Source organism: Otolemur garnettii, unplaced genomic scaffold (genome assembly GCF_000181295.1).
Source record: "Otolemur garnettii isolate 467f Iridium unplaced genomic scaffold, OtoGar3 scaffold00032, whole genome shotgun sequence".
Taxonomy (NCBI): Eukaryota; Metazoa; Chordata; class Mammalia; order Primates; family Galagidae; genus Otolemur; species Otolemur garnettii.
The window spans coordinates 9,016,562-9,035,952 of NW_003852427.1; the positions used below are offsets into that span (position 1 = coordinate 9,016,562).

At 39.0% G+C, this 19,391-nt stretch overlaps 1 protein-coding gene across 1 annotated transcript; it reads right to left on the reverse strand.

Annotated features, from left to right (window-relative positions):
- Positions 1-2,400: 2,400 nt before the first annotated feature.
- LOC100947769 (proline-rich protein 23B-like) lies at positions 2,401-3,198 on the reverse strand. The gene has a single exon (XM_003789512.1). The coding sequence runs from the start codon at positions 3,196-3,198 to the stop codon at positions 2,401-2,403; it is 798 nt and encodes a 265-aa protein (XP_003789560.1).
- Positions 3,199-19,391: the final 16,193 nt, after the last annotated feature.

Here is a 19,391-nt window from a genome sequence, read left to right on the forward strand (position 1 = left end):
TCTTATAGATGTATAAACCAAATATTAGAAGCAGTCAACATAAAGGGGTTTATTGGATTGAGGAATAAAGGAAGTTGGAATTGATAAGCTGTATACATGCTCACACACATACACATGTGATATTAAAATGTTATGAATCATGGGAGGTTGTGCAGTGTCATTATATATCTAACTGAATTTCCAAAATGGGGATGTGTGGGATATTCCAAGAATTAGGGCCTAAGATTCCGTGGGATTTCAGGCAAAAGATAATTTCCAATATTGATAGTTAACTAAATTCTATGGAACCAAATAAAAATATGGTTTACCTCGAGACATATTACAGTAAAACTGTAGAATGCCAAAGAAAAATAAACATTTTAATATATACTAAAATGAACATCCAAATCATACATAAAAGGAATAACAACTTGACTGACAAAAGATAATCCTACAACAATAACCAAAAATGGCAAAACAATGGACTAAGAGTTCAGGAGTTTGACACTGCTTTGTGCTATGATGATGCTATTGTAATCCAGCCTGGGCAACAGAGTGAGACTTTGTCTCTCTCTCTCTCTCTCTCATACACATTCTCTCTATATATCCATCCTATATATACATATAAAATAATTACAGCATTGTTCTAATAGCAAAACAGGGGAACAACTCTTATGTTCATAATTCATAGGCTAACAGTTTTTTTGAGACAGCCTTGGTTTATACCTTTTCCCCAGTATAATTAATAATAGAGTCCTCCTTCACTCTCAAAGGTGTCCCAGTTTGGATGACAGATTGTATGACTACCCTAGCAACAGGGGGCTAGATAAATAATTGATGCTCTATCCATATAATGGAATACCATGCAGCAGAGAAAAAGAATGAGAATATTCTGTGTATTGATGGGGAAATATCTCTGAGATAAAGAGCTAAGTGAAAATTAAAAAAAAACCCAAAAAGAAAAAGCAAGATGCATTCTGATTCAAGCAGCAGAGACAGAAAAAATAAAAGGAAAAACAAGGAAAAGTAATCTAAAAAAAAAAAGCTGGGTGTGGTATCTCACTCTTGGGCAACATAGCAAGACGCTGTCAGAGGCTGGACACAGGCTCACGCCTGTAATCCTAGTACTCTGGGAGGCCAAGGTGTGTGGAATGCTTGTGCTCAGGAGTTCAAGACCAGCTTGAGCAAGAGGGAGACCTGTCTCTACTAAAAAGAAAAAAATTAGCTGAGTGTTGTGTGCGCCTGTAGTCACAGCTATTCAGGAGACTGAGTCAAAGAGGATTGCTTGAGCCCAAAAGACTGACGTTGCTGTGAGCTATGATGATGACATCACATTCTAGCCAGGGTCACAAACTGAGACTCTGTTTCAAAAAAAAAAAACCAACCAAAAAAACCCCCAATCCTGTCACGGAACCTTTTCCTGACTTCAAAACCAAGTTAGTATACCACACATAGGATATACTAGAAAGAAATATTAAAGGATATTCTTCAGTAATAAGAAAATTGAGACTACACTGAGAGAGTGTAGAATAAAAAGGGACAAAAGAATTAGTAAAGTATGGTGACAAATTTGAATGCTTAACTGATGTTTTAAAGTAAATTGAAATAATCTTGTTGATTTCAACTTTGTCAGAATATTTTATTTCCTTTACAAGAATATGAAAAACATGGTAATAAGTTAGCATTTTAAAGTTATAAGTTTGGTTTTCATGAGAAAAAACTCAGGTTATGATTATAAGGTATAAAATAATGTGGAACAGCAGGAATGCAAACATTTTCCATCTGTCAATTGAGTGAACTCATCAAATGAACACATTCAAATACATATCTCAATGCATGCTGAAAACATCTCATAAATTCAATTTAATTTCATGCATACATGAAATTACGAGAACTTCAGCAGGATAAGAGGTTGCTATGAACAAACACCACACAGTCATGCACAGTAACCTTCATACTATGTGGCAGTTACGGGGGAGAGTAGTTGGAAACACCAATAAAGAGAAAAATCACGGCTAAGAGTCTTTATAAATTCATGAGAAAATACGAGAAAACTTACAACATAAGAAATCCAGTGATCTCTTGACTTGAGGGGAAACGGGAGCAGCGGTGTGGTGCTAAGTAGTGAATTTGAGACAAAACGAGGAGAAATGGAGGGGTCTGATAATCTTGTGAAATTCGGAAATCTGAAAACACATTTTCTGGTATTCCTGAGTAGATTTTCAATGTCAAAGATTAGGTCCAGAATCTGCCTTCTCTTCACGACGTTTTCATCTCCCACTATTGGGAGTGTGCATGGAAAGAGCATTTGTCTGCACACGAGATGCTCAATTTCCAGTTTGTTGGTTAGTCCATGATAAGGATTCTGGCAGTCCCATCCGGCCGCAGTGGCCCAGGTTGTGTGTTGGAGGAGAGAAGGGTTCATTCCGGAAACAAGCATCTCCGGGCCTTGCACGGAGGCTGAGGAGAGTGCTCTGGTCGCGCGTGGGGACGTGGACTTGGACTTGGAGAAGGAGGTAGAGGTTGGAGTGGTGAGCTGGGGAAAGGCTCCAGAAGGTGGAATTCCAGGTCAAACATGGGGTTTGGGGAGCGTGTCCCTGGACTAGGATTGAGGACCGGAGGAGAGGGTTCTGGGACCCGGCCCTGAGGGTAGGGGCCGGACACCCTTCTAGCAGATGGCTGGAGCCCAGCAGCTAAGCCAGCTGGAGGTTCCATCCAGGGCGCCTGGACGAAGGGCTCAGCGTCGTCGTGGAAGGCCCCCTTTTGGGCGGCGATGTCTGGGACAGACTCGAGGAAGAATGGCTGCTCAAGGACGATTTCTTCCCCAGGAGCACCCAGGAAAACACCGGGTTCCAGGCCGACGGGCGAGTCGCCTTGCCCTCCCAGGTGTTCGTCGACCGACCCTAGGAGGACCTCGGGGACCAGGATGAGGGTGTGCCCTTCGAAGGATACTTGCAGGACTGAGGTTGGCTCGGGCTCCAGCACCAGGTCGACGTCGTCCAGGGGCACTTGCAAGGCACAGCCGGCGGCCAGGACCACGACGGAGGTAAGGGTGTCCGCGGTCGAGGGCCCCACCGAGTCTTCCAGGCTGGATCCGGAGCTGGGCTCGAGGGCGAGTGTCTCCTCCAGTCGAGGGCGCTTGGCAGGGCCGGGTCCTCCGGGCTGCGGTCTCCACCAGGGTGCGGGGCCGGCGCTGGGGCTTCGGGGTCGACTGCCCATCATCTCGATGGCGTTCCAGGCGGCGCTCCGGGGCCTGACAGACAACTTGGGCAGTGCGGTCCTCGACCAGGTGACAAATGTCAATGACAGGTGAGGAGGGCTGTGGCGGACGCAGAACCACGCGACGCGAGACGAGTCCTGGTAGTTTGGGAGAGTGGGCTCCTCCCTGGATGGTCACAGTCCAGGCTGCCCCGAGTCGCACTCGCGGCTTGGGTCAGCCTCGCGTGTTGGGAGTCTTCAGCCTTCCCAGCCTTCCCAGCCTTCCCAGCCTTCGAAGCGCCCTTCCGGATGCGCCCTGAGGGCCAATTGTGTTGCGAGCGAAGGACCCGGAGCAGGAGTCGCAGAGCGTCACGCTAAGGTCCGCCCCCTTGAGGCGGAGGGTTGTGCGCCTGCCCAATGGCGGAGGCTGTGGCTGGTAGGTCCCTGGGGGAAATGCTTTTGTAGTCCTCTAGCTGGGCAGGCGAGAGGAAAAAATGAGTAACTTACTAGGAAAAAATGGTACGCTGGGAATAGAATTTCAAAGGTGGGTTACCTTTAGAGCTAATGTTTTCTTGTAATTTCAGGGATTCTAGAGAAAAGACCACTCAGAAACATCCATTCCTGTAATCTGACCTACCATGTAATCCCTTTAATGCTTAGAAAATATTGCGTTTCAGGGTTAAATGGAAAATACAGATTTTTTTTTTGGAAAAATGCTATTTCAGTATTAGGTGAAACATTTGTGCCAGTTTCTTCATGAATGTTAAGGCAGTTATTATTTATCATATTAACAAAATTTAAAATCAATATAATTAATTTTTTTTTTTTTTTAATTTAGAGGCAAGGTCTCCCTCCATTTCCCTGGGCTAGACTGCAGTACAGTGGCATTCTCATAGCTCACTACTAACTCAAATTCTTGAACCCAAACAATCCTCCTGCCTCAGCCTCCTCAGTAGCTGGGAATAAAGGCATGACCCAACGTCAGCTGATTTTTACAGCTCTCTAAAAATTTTTTGTAGAGGAGGGATCTTCCTCTTGCTTAGGCTGGTCTCAAAGTCCTTACCACAAGGGAATTCTCCTGTCTCCAAAGTGCTAGGATGACAGGTGTGAGCTACCACACCCAGCCACAATTAAAAATAAATATTTTTTTGAGACAGAGTCTTACTGTGTCACCCTTAGTAGAGTGCTGTGGTATCATGGCTCACAGCAACCTCAAGCTTCTTGGGCTTAAGCGATTCTTCTGCCTCAAGTAGCTTCCCAAGTAGCTGGGATTACAAGTGCCTGCCACAACACCTGGCTATTTTGTTGTTGTTGTCATTACTGTTTAGTAGATCCAGCCTGGATTCAAACCCTCCAGCTAGGGTGTATGTGGCTGGCACCCTAAGCACTGAGCTATGGGCACCAAGCCAACACAATTAAATTTTTTTATTAAGCACTTATATGTCCAATATTGTTGAGTGTTTTAAAAAATGGTATTTTGGGCTTGGCACCTATGGCTCAAGAGGCTAAGGCACCAGCCACATATACCTGAGCTGGTGGGTTCAAATCCAGCCTGGGCCCCCCAAACAACAATGATAGCTGCAACCAAAAAACAGCTGGGTGTTGTGGCAGGTGCCTGTAGTCCCAGCCACTTGGAAGGTGTAGGCAGGAAAATCGCTTAAGCCCAGGAGTTGGAGGTTGCTGTGAGCTGTGATGCCAGGGCAAACAGCTTGAGGCTCCGTGTCAAAAAAAAAAAAAAAAAGTATTTTGGGCAGCTCTTGTGGCTCAAAGGAGTGGGGTGATGGCCCCATATACCGGCAGGTTCAAACCTGGCCTGAGCCAAAAACAGAAAAAAAAAAAAACCCCAAAAAAACCCCCAACCAACCAAAACAAACAAAAAACCCCAACAAACCAAAAAACTGACATTTTTAATCATCACAACATCTAATATTCAGAGTGATAAAGCAAATTTTTGAAGAGTCAATGCTTAGTTTCTGTTGGATGTGGGAATCAAATGCAGACATATCTGGCTTTAAATCAAGAACTCTTTCCTCATGTACCATACTGTAATTACAGTCTTTCGGAGCCTGAGGTAGGAGGATTACTTGAGGCCACGAGTTGGAGTTTGTTGAAAATGACTGTTCATGTTGTTTGCATATTTTTTAATGAGGTTTTTCTTTCTTGCTGATTTTTTTTTGAGTTCTTTGTATATTCTGGATATTATTCCTTTGTGGGATATGTGTAGTTTGCAAATATTTTTTCCCATTCTGTAGATTGTCTGTTTATTTTGTTATTTCTTTTGCTCTGCAGAAATATTATAGTTTTATTAAATCCAATTTATTTATTTTTGTTTTATTTGCTTTTGGGGTATTAGTTATAAATATTTTGCCTATCCCAGTGTCAAGAATAGTTTTTCCTAGGTTTTCTTTTAGAACTTTTATGCTTTCAGGTCTTACATTTAACTCTTTAATCCATCTTGAGTTAATATTTTTGTATATGGTAAGAGATAGGGATCCACCTTCATTCTTTTGCATGTGGTTATTGTCCCAGCACCATTTATTGTACATGGCATCCTTTTCCCAGTGTATGTTTTTGAATGCTTTATCAAAGATCAGTTGGTTTTAGGTGTGTGGTTTTATTTTGGGGTTCTTTATTCTGCTCCATTGATCTATGTGTCTACTTTTATACCAGTACCATGCTGTTTTGATTGCTATAGCCTTGTAGTATAATTTTAATTTGAGTAATGTGATGCTTTCAGATCTGTCCTTTCTGCTTAGGATTGCTTAAAAGCCAGTGTTTTTATATGAGCCTACATGGTCCAATATGGACCTCCCACCCCCATTATCTGTGAGATTGTACCCTCTATCACTCTCTTTGCCCTGTGCTCCTTCTATTACAATGCTCTGGTGTTTATGATTTTCCTAAAAATTAATATGCATTTTTATAGATTTTATAATTGCTTTTCTTCTGCTTGGAATACTGAATCTGTACCATAACATCTATCAGCATAGTTTCTTACTTCTTTCAGACCATGATGCAAATAACTCAATTTCTGAGATTTTCCCTAAACACACTATCTAAAATGGCAATCCAGGCTTGGTGCCTGTAGCTCAGTGGGTAGGGCACTGGCCACATACATCCAGGCTGGTGGGTTTGAACCTGGCCCAGGCCAGCTAAACAGCAATGACAATTGCAACAAAAAAATAGCCGGGCGTTGTGGTGGGTGCCTATAGTCTCAGCTACTTGGGAGGCTGAGGCAAGAGAATTGCTTAAGCCCAAGAGTTGGAGGTTGCTGTGACCTGTGACACCTTGGCACTCTACTGAGGGTGACATTGTGAGACTGTCTCAAAAAAGAAAAAAAAGGGCAATTCATGACCCTACTATTTCCCATACCTTAATTTAATCTTTGCACTTATCAATATTTCATAGTCTGTGCATTTTAGTTATCTCGTTTACTGTCTACATCCTCTATGTCAGAGTGTAAGTTCATGATGGCAGCATTTTGTTGTTGTTGGAACAGGGTCTTGCTCTGTTGCCTGTGCTGGAGTGCAGTGGTGTCATTATAGCTTGCTGCAGCTGTAGCTGGGACTACAGGTGTATGCCGACCAAATACCACTAATTTTTGTAGTTTTTGTGGTGACAGGGTCTTATTGTGTTGCTCACACTGATCTCCAACTTTTGGTCTCAAATGATCCTCCTGCCTCAGCCTCCAAAAATAATAGGATTATAGGCATGAGCCATCTTCCCTAGCTATGATGGCAGCAATTTTTAACTTTAGTTTTTGTGTTGATCTTTGCTATAACACCAGTTTTGGAACACTCTGAGCTGTGTAACAAACACTGAAAAATATATGTTGGATGGCTCGGCACCTGAGGCTCAAGTGGCTAAGGCGCCAGCCACGTACACCCAAGGTGGCGGGTTCAAGTCCAGTCCGGGCCCGCCAAACAACAATGATGGCTGCAATGAAAAAATAGCCGGGCATTGTGGTGGGCACCTGTGGTCCCAGCTACTTGGGAGGCTGAGGCAGGAGACTCGCTTGAGCCTAGGAGTTGGAGGTTGCTGTGAGCTGTGATGCCACATTACTCTACCCAGGGGGACAGCTTGAGGCTCTTGTCTCAAATATATATATATATATATATGTTGGATGAATGAATAATTTTTTTCCCATCAATTATGAGCACGCTATTTTTTATATTTCCTCTTTCTGGAACTCCAACTAGTCATATATTACAACTTCTTCCTCTCTTCTAACAGCTCTTAATCCTTTTTTGTTATTTTTGATCTACATTTGTGATAAATTATAGGTAGTTTTTCCAGATCATTAATTCTTTCTTCACTTGTTTCTAATCTGTTGGTTAAATGTGTATGTTATATTTTATATCTAAATGTTTATATAGCTTATCTCTGGAGGTTAATTTTAACCAATTTTTTAAAAAGCAGGTAGATCATTTTTGATAATTTCTTGTTCCTTAGCTTCATTTCCCCCTTTATTTTATTTGAAAATTTATTCATACTTTTATGATATTATAGATCTGGTAAATAGCTTCATTGTTTTAAAGATTGATTTTACTGTTTCTTCTTTCAGCTTTCTTTTATTTATGTGGGGTTCTTTCTAAAAATCTCTGCTTTGGAATGTGAGAGTATGTTCACTGGAATTTTATTTTTGCAAGGACTTTAAGGCCTAAGGATGAGGAATATTTTCTCAGAGAGGATTTGAGTTGCTTTGGGCGGTTCCCAGAAGTTTCTCTGAGCAACAGACCCTTTTAAATAGGCTCTTCTTTCTCCCTTCCTCTCTCTTTCCTTCTCTTCTATTGACCTTACTTTATCTCTCTTTTCCTTCCTTCATTTTTCCTTCTTTCTTTTTCCTTCCCACCTTCCTACCTTCTTTCCTTCTTTGAAAAGACAGTGTGAGTTCTAGATCAGTCGCTTGAGGGCCGCCCTTGGCTTGTATTTTTGTTTTGGTCTAAGTGGCTTACCTAAGTGGGGTGACCAAAAGCCTGATCTCTGTGGAGAATAAGCCCCTTGTAAGAAAGGAATCACCTGGGTGCCAAACATACTCTTTCCTGTCCTCATCATGAGATTTGCAGAGGAACTGTTATTTCCTCTCCATTTACAGCCAAGTTCAGATAGACAAAATTTCCTGCCATCTCCCTTTGGAGACTGGGTGTTTTTAATTTACTTACTGATACAGTCATATTTGGGGGTCTGGGATCTATGTAGGGAGTTTCTAATATAATTTCAATCCTATATGTATGTTGAAGTTTACCTCCTGATCAATCCTCACATTTGGTTCATAAAATCAAAGCTCTAGGCCACCATAGACTTCTTACCAGTTTGATCTCTCATTGTTTTCTGTGCTTGACAGCTATTTGGTGATTTTAAACCATGTTTACAAAATATATTCAGCACTTTTACATGTTTTGTTTAAGAGGATATTTTCTGGTCAAATTAATCCAAAATGGATGTTTTCAGGGTTTTTTTTATGTGTAGAGTATGCTCTGAAGAAATAGAAGTCACTGTAGAAATAGAATCAGCATCTTAGACTTGGACTTGAGGCTGATTAACTGCTGATTATTTATTCTGTGCTACCTGGGGTGCACATGATATAGTGTTAAGCGTGTGTATGTGTGTGAATTTTCATCAGAATAGTAGTCCGTACAATGGGGGGTATTCTATCTTTCCAGCAGTCAATTAATACTGACAGGAAAAAAAATATTAAACACAGGTGTCAATTCTCAAAATAATTAAACAACTCAAGGTCCAGAAACAGAGTGAAAGTCCAAACATTAAATGCACAGTTTAGGTCAGTGAAAACAAATACATAAATTATTATTTTAAAGTTCTATTTAAATCTTAAAAACATGGACTGGTACTTGGTAAGCTCTCAGTAGATAGCAGCTTTATTAATACTATTGCTTACATTTATTATATCACTTCCCACAGGTACTCAGTCAAATTTTTGCTGAATAAATACTCTGTTCTGGGGGATCCCTGAGAATCTAATTTAATGTCTCCTATTAAAGTAGACTTTTGATTTAATAGAATTCTGAATTGGTTCCTTAATTGTAAAACATGAACACAAGAATTGACTCACTGAAGTTTCAGCTCTGAGTTTGTTGTTAAAAGTACCTGATAAGTGCTTTCCAATGAGGTTTAAGAGTATTTTTTCTCTGATGTCTCTCTCAGTAGATGAAATCTGGCCAAACACCATGAGGAGGTTTTTTAGGAAGATGCTGTTGGAAGGCGGTCTTAATCCATTAGTGATAGGACCTGAATCCCTTGCAATAAAGGGTGTCCATAAAGTTTGTGTGCAATTTAAAATCACACATCACATTGCACATAAACATGGAATACACACCGTATGTTTTGCTGTATCTCTGTACAGAAGGCAGAGTCTGGTATTGAAGACGAAATCCCTACATTTATGGGCCGTACACACACCACTTTCTAGGAGATAACCAACGTGTCTCCAAGGCAGTGGAATGTATGGCCTCATAAGGCCTAGTAGGAGTATATTTGGCCAAGGAAGCTTGAGGGTTTCCGAAAGTTATGTAAATTTTAATTTAAGAATGCTATTGGTGCTTCTTCTTCTTCTCCTTCTCCTCTTCCTTCTTCTTTTTTTTTTTTAAGAGGCAGAGTCTTGCTCTGTCAACCAGCTGGAGTGCAGCACAAAGTACAATCATAGCTCACTGTAACCTTGAACTTCTGGCCTCAAGTGATCCTCCTGCCTCAGCTTCCCAAGTACCTGGGACTATAGGTGTGTGCTACTATGCTTGACTAATTTTAAAATGTTTTTGTAGAGATGGGGTCTTGTTATATTGCCTTGGCTGGTCTTGAACTCCTGACTTCAAGATATCTTCCCACCTTGGCCTCCCAAAGTGGTAGGATTACAGGTGTGAGCCACCATGCCAAGCCCAGTTGGTGCTTTTAACCTTTCTGAGAGATTGTGAGTAGTGAGGACAGTGTAGTTTTTGAGTAAGAGGTAACTTTACAGAGTTCTTTTTTATAATGGTTCCCATAAAGTATGTACTTTGGTCACTTGATATAAAAGTTGATATGCTCAGGCAGTGCCTGTGGCTCAAAGGAGTAGGGCACAAGCCCCATATACTGGAGGTGGCAGGTTCAAACCCGGCCCCTGCCAAAAACTGCAAAAAAAAAAAAAATGTTGATATGCTCTGTGTTGGAAGCATAATATCAAGAAGCTTTTTGGTGACTATAAGAGATGTAGCTTTTTGGTTTGGAAATGATTCAACCTATCCTGAATAGACATACAAAAACAAAAATATATTGAAATCCTAAGGGAAGATGAAAGATGGATAAAATCTACCAGAAGGTGTTCAAAGTGCCCTTGAGGCTTTGGTTTCTGGCCATTTCTCTACACTTTTTCCAGGATTGTGTTGACAGATAACACATGATCCAGAAATAACCTTAAAAAACGTTAGTAAAATGTATATAACATCACATTTCCCACCTTAAACATTTTTAAGTTTACAATTCAGTAGCATTAAGTATTTTCACATTGTTGTGCAACCAGTCTCCGGAACTTTTTTGCAAAATTAGAACTCTATATCCTTTAGAACAACAACTTCCCTTTTCCTTCTCTTCCTTTTCCTTTCTCTTCCTTTTCCTTTCCTCTCTTCTTTTCCTTCTCTTCCCAGTCCTTTTCTACTTTCTGTTTTTATGAGTTTGACTTTAGATACTTCTTATAAATGAAATCCTGTAGTATTTGTCTCTTTGCAATTGACTAATTTCACTTAGCATAATAGTCTATAGTCCATCTATGTTATAGCATGCATAAGAGTTTTTTTATTTTTTAAAAGAATATGTCATTCTATGCATATACTGTATTTTGTTTATCCATTCTCTTATGGCCCCTTGGATTGCTTTAACCTTTTGGCTATTGTGGATAATGCAGGTGTGGACGTGGATGTACATGCTTGCAATTATTTTGGATATATACCCAGAATTAGTATTGCTGGATTGTATGGTAATTCTATTTTTAATTTTTTGAGGAACTGTCATACTGTTTTCCATGGTAAAACATTTTACATTACCACCAGCAGTGCTTAAGGGTTTCCATTTCTCCATATCCTCATTAATACACTTGTTCTTTTCTTTTCTTTTCTTTTTTTCATAGCAGCCTTCCCAGTAAGTGTGTGAGGTGACATCACCTTGTGGATTTGATCCTAATGATTAATGATGTTAAAAATCTTTTCTTATGGTTATTGGCCATTTGTATATTTTCATTGGAGAAATGTCATTTTAAGGCCTTTACCAATTTTTAATTGGGTTATTTTGTGTTGTTGAGTTGTAAGGAGTTCTTTATATAATATACGCAGGATATTAACCTCTTTCAGATATGTTATTTGGAAATATTTTCTCCTAGTCTGTAGGTTATCTTTTTATTCTATTGATTGTGTACAGAAGTTTTAAATTTTGATGCAGTTTAATTTATTTTACTTATGTTGCCTGTGCTTTTGGTGTCATATCCAATAAAATGTTGCCTAATATAATGGCCTGAAGGGTTTCTTCTAAGAGATTGTAGGTTTACGTCTTATGTTTAGGTAAACATTTCCTTCCATTATGTGGATTGCCTTCTTATTCTGTTGATACTGTATTTTGCTGCACAAATTTTAAAAGTTTTTATGAAGTGCAACTTATTTATATTTTCTTCTGTTGCCTGTGTCTTTGGTGTTATAGCCAAGAAATTGTTGCCATATCCAATATCATAAAGTTTTGCCCTACGTTATTGTAAGAATTTTATATTCTTACCTCTTACATTTAGGACTTTGATCCAGTTTTAGTTAATTTTTGTCTAAGTTATGAGGTAAGAGGTCAATTTCGTTCTTTTCTATGTGGATATCAAACTTTCTTAACAAAAGTTATTGAAAAGACTATCCTTTCCCCATTGATAGTCTTGGCACCCTTGCTGAAAATCATTAGAACATATATGTGAGAGTTTACTTCTGGGCACTTTATTCTATTCCACTGGTCTATACATGTATAACTGTCTTTATGCCATTGCCACACTGTTTTGATTAGTGTAGCTTTGTAGTCAGTTTTGAAATCAAGAAGAGTGAGTCTTCCAAATGTGTTCTTTTTCAGGATTGTTTTCACTATTCAGGGTCCCTTAAGAGTCCATATATATTTTAGGATGGATTTTTCTATTTCTGCAAAAAAAAAAAAGTTGTTGGAATTTTGATAGGGATTGTAATAAACATGTGGATCACTTTGGATAGTATTGTCATCTTGACAATATTAATTTCTCCAACAATAAATGTGGTATGTCTTTTTATTTGTGCCTTATATAATTTAATTCAGCAATATTTTGTAGTTTTTTTGTGTGTGGATTTACCTATTCCAGATATTTCTTTTCTTTCTTTCTTTCTTTCTTTTTTATTGTTGGGGATTCATTGAGGGTACAAGAAACCAGGTTACACTGATTGTATTTGTTAGGTGTTAGGTAAAGTCCCTTTTACAATTGTGTCTTGCCCCTGAAAAGTGTGGCACACACCAAGACCACACCTCTCCTTCCCTCTCTGCTTTTCCTTTCCCCCATCCCCCTCTTTCCTTCTTTCTCTCTCTGCTTTCCCAATATTTTGTAGTTTTATAGTTTTCAGTGTTAAAATCTTTTGCCACCTTGTTAAATTTATTCCTGATTATTTTATTATTTTTGATCCTGTTGTTAGTTTGAAGATTTCCACATCAGTGTTGATTTAAGATAGTAACCTATTTGTCTATACCAGAATGAATAGTTTCATGGAGAAATTTAGTTCATACCCATATGAAATCATCTAGTGCTACCAATTGGCTGTATTGAGAGCACTAGAGATTATCTAAGTGAAAGATAGAACTAGATTTTTTTTCCTACTCTTCCTTTTCAAAAGTGATAATGTTATATCATGATCTCCTTGATTGTCTCTAGTGATTTATTCTAGGAGGGTTTCAAAAGGATCCTAACTTTGGTGAAGGTTGCTTGTTTGGCACAATGATCTGCTAGTGCATTTTCCTCTTATCCATTTTTGCTTGGGCTTTATAGTAGCCACCTCTCTAGAAAGTAGGAGTGACCTAAAATTCCTAAACTTGTCTATTTTTTTTTTTAAGAGACAGAGTCTCACTTTGTCACCCTTGGTAGAGTGCCATAGTATCACAGCTCACAGCAACCTCCAGCTCTTGGGTTCCAGGTGTCCTCAAAGTATGGCCCACGGGCCACATGTGGCCCACCTAGGACATTTATCCGGCCCGCTGGGTGTTTTTGCCACCGCTGCCTGTCCTGCTTAGCAGCCGACTCATCTTGGACCCACAGTCAGGCCCTCCAACGGTCTGAGGGACAGTGAGCTGGCCCCCTGTTTAAAAAGTTCGAGGACCCCTGGTGCAATTCTCTTGCCTCAGCCTCCTGAGTAGCTGGTGCCTGCCACAACGCCAGGCTATTTTTTTGTTGCAGTTTGGCTGGGGCCGGGTTGGAACCCACCACACTCGGTATATGGGGTCAGTGCCCTACTCACTGAGCCACAGGCTCTGCCCAAACTTGTCCATTTTTGATGGAGATTCCAGCAGGGGCAAGAAACCGTCCTTGTTTCCAAAGCATCCTGAAGTGGCATACTACTTTGAAAGCACACCTGCTGTTTGTGTATATGTTTACTCTGTGGTCTTGGGCCACTTGGCAAGTTGTAGTAAGTGCAATAAATTCTGCCATCTGGGCTGATTTTACCCAAAGAGAGCTTAGATAAGTGACTACATATCCTGCTTCATAACCTCCAGTTTTGGTTTTGAGGTATGAATCATCAACAAATGATACTAGGTCAAGATTCCCAAAAGGAGTTTTTTATTAAGTCTGAGTGAGGTACAGAGTTTCAAAACAGAGGGAAGATGATCTTGAGGCTCCCCTTCTTTTGGAAGAGGCAGGAGGGTGGCAGATTTAGTGATGCAGTGGTGAATGTAATGTGAGAGGGAGTGAGTAATAGAGTCTCATAAGGTATTAATTAGTTGGCTGAAAAGGTATTGTATGTTCTGTGAGTAGTGATGTCTATACTACATGAGGAACCCTGAAGTCAAGTGGGGAGGCTGGATTAGCTTAGCAGATGCTTCAATAAGTTTTGCATCTATCAGGACACCCATTGCCTTAAGACAAGGAAGCTCAGCCTTTCCAGTGGAGTCAAGGGTGAAACTATAGTAAGTTATGTTTCTGTTTGTTTTTTCCTGTATTTTGAGAGCTTGGGATAGTAGAAGACACAAGTTAGGATAAATGGTTCCTGATTTCATTAGCAAGGCACACTGAACACTGAACTGGCCATTTTAGTGATATGTAGAACTTACCTGGAATAGACTTCTAACAAAGTCCTCATTTATTGTTGATTAACAAGTCCCCTTTCCTTTATGCTGTGAGGACATTAATCTCATTTTTAATGTAAGCACTGAAAAAGATATTACCCCTGAAGTTAATGTCTCTAAAGGATCTTTTTTTCTTCCTTACTTAAAAAAAAACTAACAGATTTATTTTTAGGACAGTTTTAGGTTTACAGAAAATTGAGCAAACAGCAGAGTTCCTGTATACCACCCCTCCCCCCATAGTTTTCCCTACTATTAACATCTTGCATTATTCTGATATACTTGTTACAGTTAATAAATTAAAACCAATACATTGTTATTAAATAAAGTCTATGATTTATATTAAGGTTAATTCTTTGTGTTGTATGGTTCTGTAGGTCTTGACAAGTGCATTATGTTCTGTATTATACATAATAGTTTTGCCATACTAAAAGTGCTCTGTGCTCCACCTATTCATCCCTTTCCCTTCTTCTAATTCTTCGGTAATCACTGATATTTTTACTTTCTACCCAGGTTTGCCTTTTTTAGAATGTCATACAGTTAGGATCATAGAGTATGTAGCCTTTTCAGATTGGCTTTTTTCATTTAGCAATATGGATTTAAGTCTTTCCCATATCTTTTCATGGCTGGTTAGTTTATTTTTTATGGCTGCATAATATTCCATTGTATGGATGTACCACAGTCTGCTTATCCATTCACTTATTGAAGGACATCTTGGTTGCAATGAGTTTTTGGTGGTTCTAATCAAGTTCAAACCCAAGGGATTGTTCAGATTACTTTTGCACAGATATACAAGAGCTTTTTGTAGGTAGAGATACCTAGAGAAAGAGTCTTTTTTTTTTTTTTTTTTTTTTTTGAGACAGAGCCTCAAGCTGTCCCCCTGGGTAAAGTGCTGTGGCATCGCAACTCACAGCAACCTCCAACTCCTGGGCTCAAGTGAGTCTCCTGCCTCTGCCTCTCAAGTAGCTGGGACCACAGGCACCCACTACAACACTTGGCTATTTTTTTTGGTTGCAGCCGTCATTGTTGTTTGGTGGGCCCAGGCTGGATTTGAACCCACTACCTTAGGTGTATGTGGCTGGCGCCTTAGCCACTTGAGCCACAGGTGCCGAGCCACTGCAGCAAATCTTGGGCCAGATCCTTGGTTGTTTTTTGTCCCTCTTTAGTTCCAGGAGATGAAAGGCTATTTGTATATTGTCAAAAAGACTGTCTCATATTTAGATTTTAATAGTAGTTAATATCACACTCTGACTTTCATTCTCCTTCTCAAATACCTTATCACATAGCCCTTCAATTTCACATTATTTATAAATATTACTTCTTATAATTACTTTGTGCCCCACATTTCTCAAATGCCTGGGATATTGTCAAGGGCAGTGCATTCAAATGCCTGGGATATTGTCAGGGGCAGTGCATTTCCTTCTACCAGTGTCCTAATTAGTTAAACATTGATTAAGATCTTAAGATGCCTTTGACTATCCATGCTCCATGATTCATCTCTGAAATCCGTTTTAGTGTCTGCTTCCTAGGGCAACTCCTGGCACCAGTTATCTTAAACTGGTTTGAAAAGAGTCTGAGATGAAGATTTGCATTCAGGAGTTTGGCAGAACACAGAAAATATAACTGGGCAGGTGGAGGAGTGGAACCAGATGCAGTTGGAACAGAGGCGTCAGCTAACTCGCTGATGGTCCTGCAATTGAACTTCTTCAGAGTTGTCTTCACTTGAAGCCAGTGGGCTGTGCTTGTATACCCCTGTTTGAACAGTCTATGGAGTACACTACCACAGTTGCCCAGGGGTGATTCCTGGAGAGCACTAAGCTGAGTCAGCAGCTAATAAACCCAGTAGTCCCAATAGAGATATAGACAGTTCAGTCCAGCATCACTACTGCTTTGAAATTGGAAATTGGGTCATCCATGTGTGATAGGAAGAGGACTGATTTTTGAGCTGCAAATTATATGAGCTTCTTAATATTTGGCTCTAAGGTTTAGATCCTAGAGAACCATGAAGAGGCAAATGCAAAAGTTCAAATATGGGACTGAAAATGAATTTTCATTCAGAATGCATCTACACAACAAAATTTTTTAACCCAGGAGGAAATCAATGCTATTAAATGTTACCAAATAATTGGAGATTTTAATTCCTGGGGAAATATAATTTATTGAGCTAATTAATATAAAATTAAAAATATGAATGTTTAAATTCTTTTAGGAGGAGACAAATCCATTAAACAAAAAGTTTATATAATGTTGACCAAAAATTGTGAAATAAGAGCAAGTAGGTAAAAAAACCAAGTAATTAGAAGTCTTAAAAATTAAGATGGCAATATTTGAAATGAACAGTCTTATAAAGAACATAAATAGAATTCTGAAAATGGACAATGATAGAATCAGTTAATTGGAAGAGAGAAAGTGTGCTGTGATAGAGTGTGAAGATACATTACAGATATTAAGAGACATGGGGAAGGCATTGATGAAGTAGCACCACTTTTTTCTACCAGGAGATTGGAAAAGGGTTCAAAGGTCCAAGAGATAGTGACTCTTTCCTTTTCTTTTTTAAGATTATAAGAAAGAATTGATTTTCCAGATTTAGAAAGCTGACTGAGTTACAGCTGGCAGAAATCTACCACTTAAACACATCAGGTTGAAACTATGTTACATCAAAATCAAGAAAAATACTTATGTAAGCAGCCTAATCCTGAAAAAGTGAATGACAATACAAATGGCAAACTTTGCACCTGCAACAACAAATAGCATGGAAAATAATATATTAATATATTTGAAATATGGCTTGGCACCCATAGCACAGTGATTACGGCACTAGCCACATATACCAAGACCGGTGGGTTCGCACCCAGCCTGGCCCAGCTGAGCAGCAGTGACAACTGCAACAGAACAATAGCCGAGCGTTGTGGCAGGTACCTGTAATCCCAGCTACTTGGGAGGCTGAGGGAAGAGAATTGCTTAGGCCCAAGAATTTGAGGTTGCTGTGAGCTGTGATGGCATAGCATTCTACCAAGGGTGATGTAGTGAGACTCTGTCTCAAAAATAAAAATATATATATGTATCTATATTTAAAGTAGTGAGAGAGTATAGACATAGTATTTATTTCAGAATCCCAGAGCCAACTAAAATATTACAAATTTGGAGGTATAATTAAATATTGCAGACATACAAAACTAAGATTTCCCACCCAGGACATAGCTGAAAGAATTCTTAAAATGTATACCTTGGTAAGAAGACACATGAAGATAGAATGAAGCCGTGGAATCTAAGGATAGAAGGTGAGCAAAGAAACTAATAAATCATATTGGTAAATCTAAATAATAATTATAATGTTCGACAGAAAATAATTAGCCCCTCAAGGATGTTATCAGTAATAATTTATTTCATTATAAAAATATGAGGCAAACATGGAAAAATAACAACATTATAAAATTAGGATGTATGTACATGGTTATTTGGAATCCCCACCAAACAAACAAAAACCAAAAGCAAAAACCAAAACAAAATAAGAAACCAAGGATAAAATTAGAATTTCATAAAATAATATGGAATGGCTGAAATGCAAAGGTGCTTAGTAGTTAGAAATTCTGATAGCACAATCACCACAGGAACTGATTAAAAAAGAAATTACAAGTCATCTTATGGATACAGAAACCTATTTCTTAAAATTTCATATTTAAAACATTAATAAGACCCTGTAGTTGCCATCTTTCTCTTTCTACCCTTCTCTTTTCAAGGCCTCAGAAAGGCATCCAATTTTTTAAAGCCTAAGCCTGGCCTCACTTGCTCTCTTGCCAGTTTCTGTATATATCCTAGTGGCTCAAAAGTTCCAAGTAACTATTTTATGCATATAAATAATTAAATTTCAACATTTGATACAACTTGATAAAGTTTTTGTAGTAACTTAACCCAAAACAAAACAAAAATCCAACACCTTTTTATGATCATAAGGACTGAGAATTAACTGCTTCAGTAGGATAAGGATTATCTACCAACCATGTGCACTAAAGATCACACTTTATAGTAAAATTTAGAAGCATCAAGACAAGACATGACAGGAATTTTCCTATAGAAATGCTTCTATCAACCACACTGTTCAACCTGGACTTGAGGTATTATCCAATACCAAAAATTAAGGAAAAATAAGATGTAAGTCTCATTAAAAGGAAAAATATTCCAGTTATTTGGAGTTGTTATAGCCTTAGTTAACAAACCAAGAGAATCTACAGATAAGTTATTAAAGAAATTCAGTAATTTTGTATGATACAATATCAACATAAGAAACAAATTATTTTTATATACCCTGTAACAATATACAAAATATATTCAGATTTTAGAATTACAAAAACACAGAATTATAGAATTGTAAGATTTTCCAGGACAAGAGAATTATATTAAAAATATACAAGAGGCTTGGCACCTGTAGCTCAGCGGCTAGGGCACTGGTCACATACATCAGGGATGGCAGGTTCAAACCTGGCCCGGGGCCTGCTAAACAATGACAACTGCAACCAAAAAAAAAAAAAAAATAGCTGGGCATTGTGGGGAGCACCTGTAGTCCCAGCTGCTTAGGGGACTGGGGCAAGAGAATTACTTAAGTCCAAGATTTTGAGGTTGCTGTGAGCTGTGACAGCACAGCACTCTGCTGAGGGCGACATAGTGAGACTCCATCTCAAAAAAAAAAAATGAAAAAAATATATACACACACAAGAGGAGTGGACATAAATAAAACCAAGCTACACTACAAAAATATATATACAGAAGATATATATGTATATATAGGTATACATATATATATACACACAAGAAAAAATGAAAACAGCTCCCTGGCTGAACTGCAACCAAAAAATAGCTGAGCATTATGGTGGGCACCTGCAGTCCCAGGTTCTTGGAAGGCTGAGGCA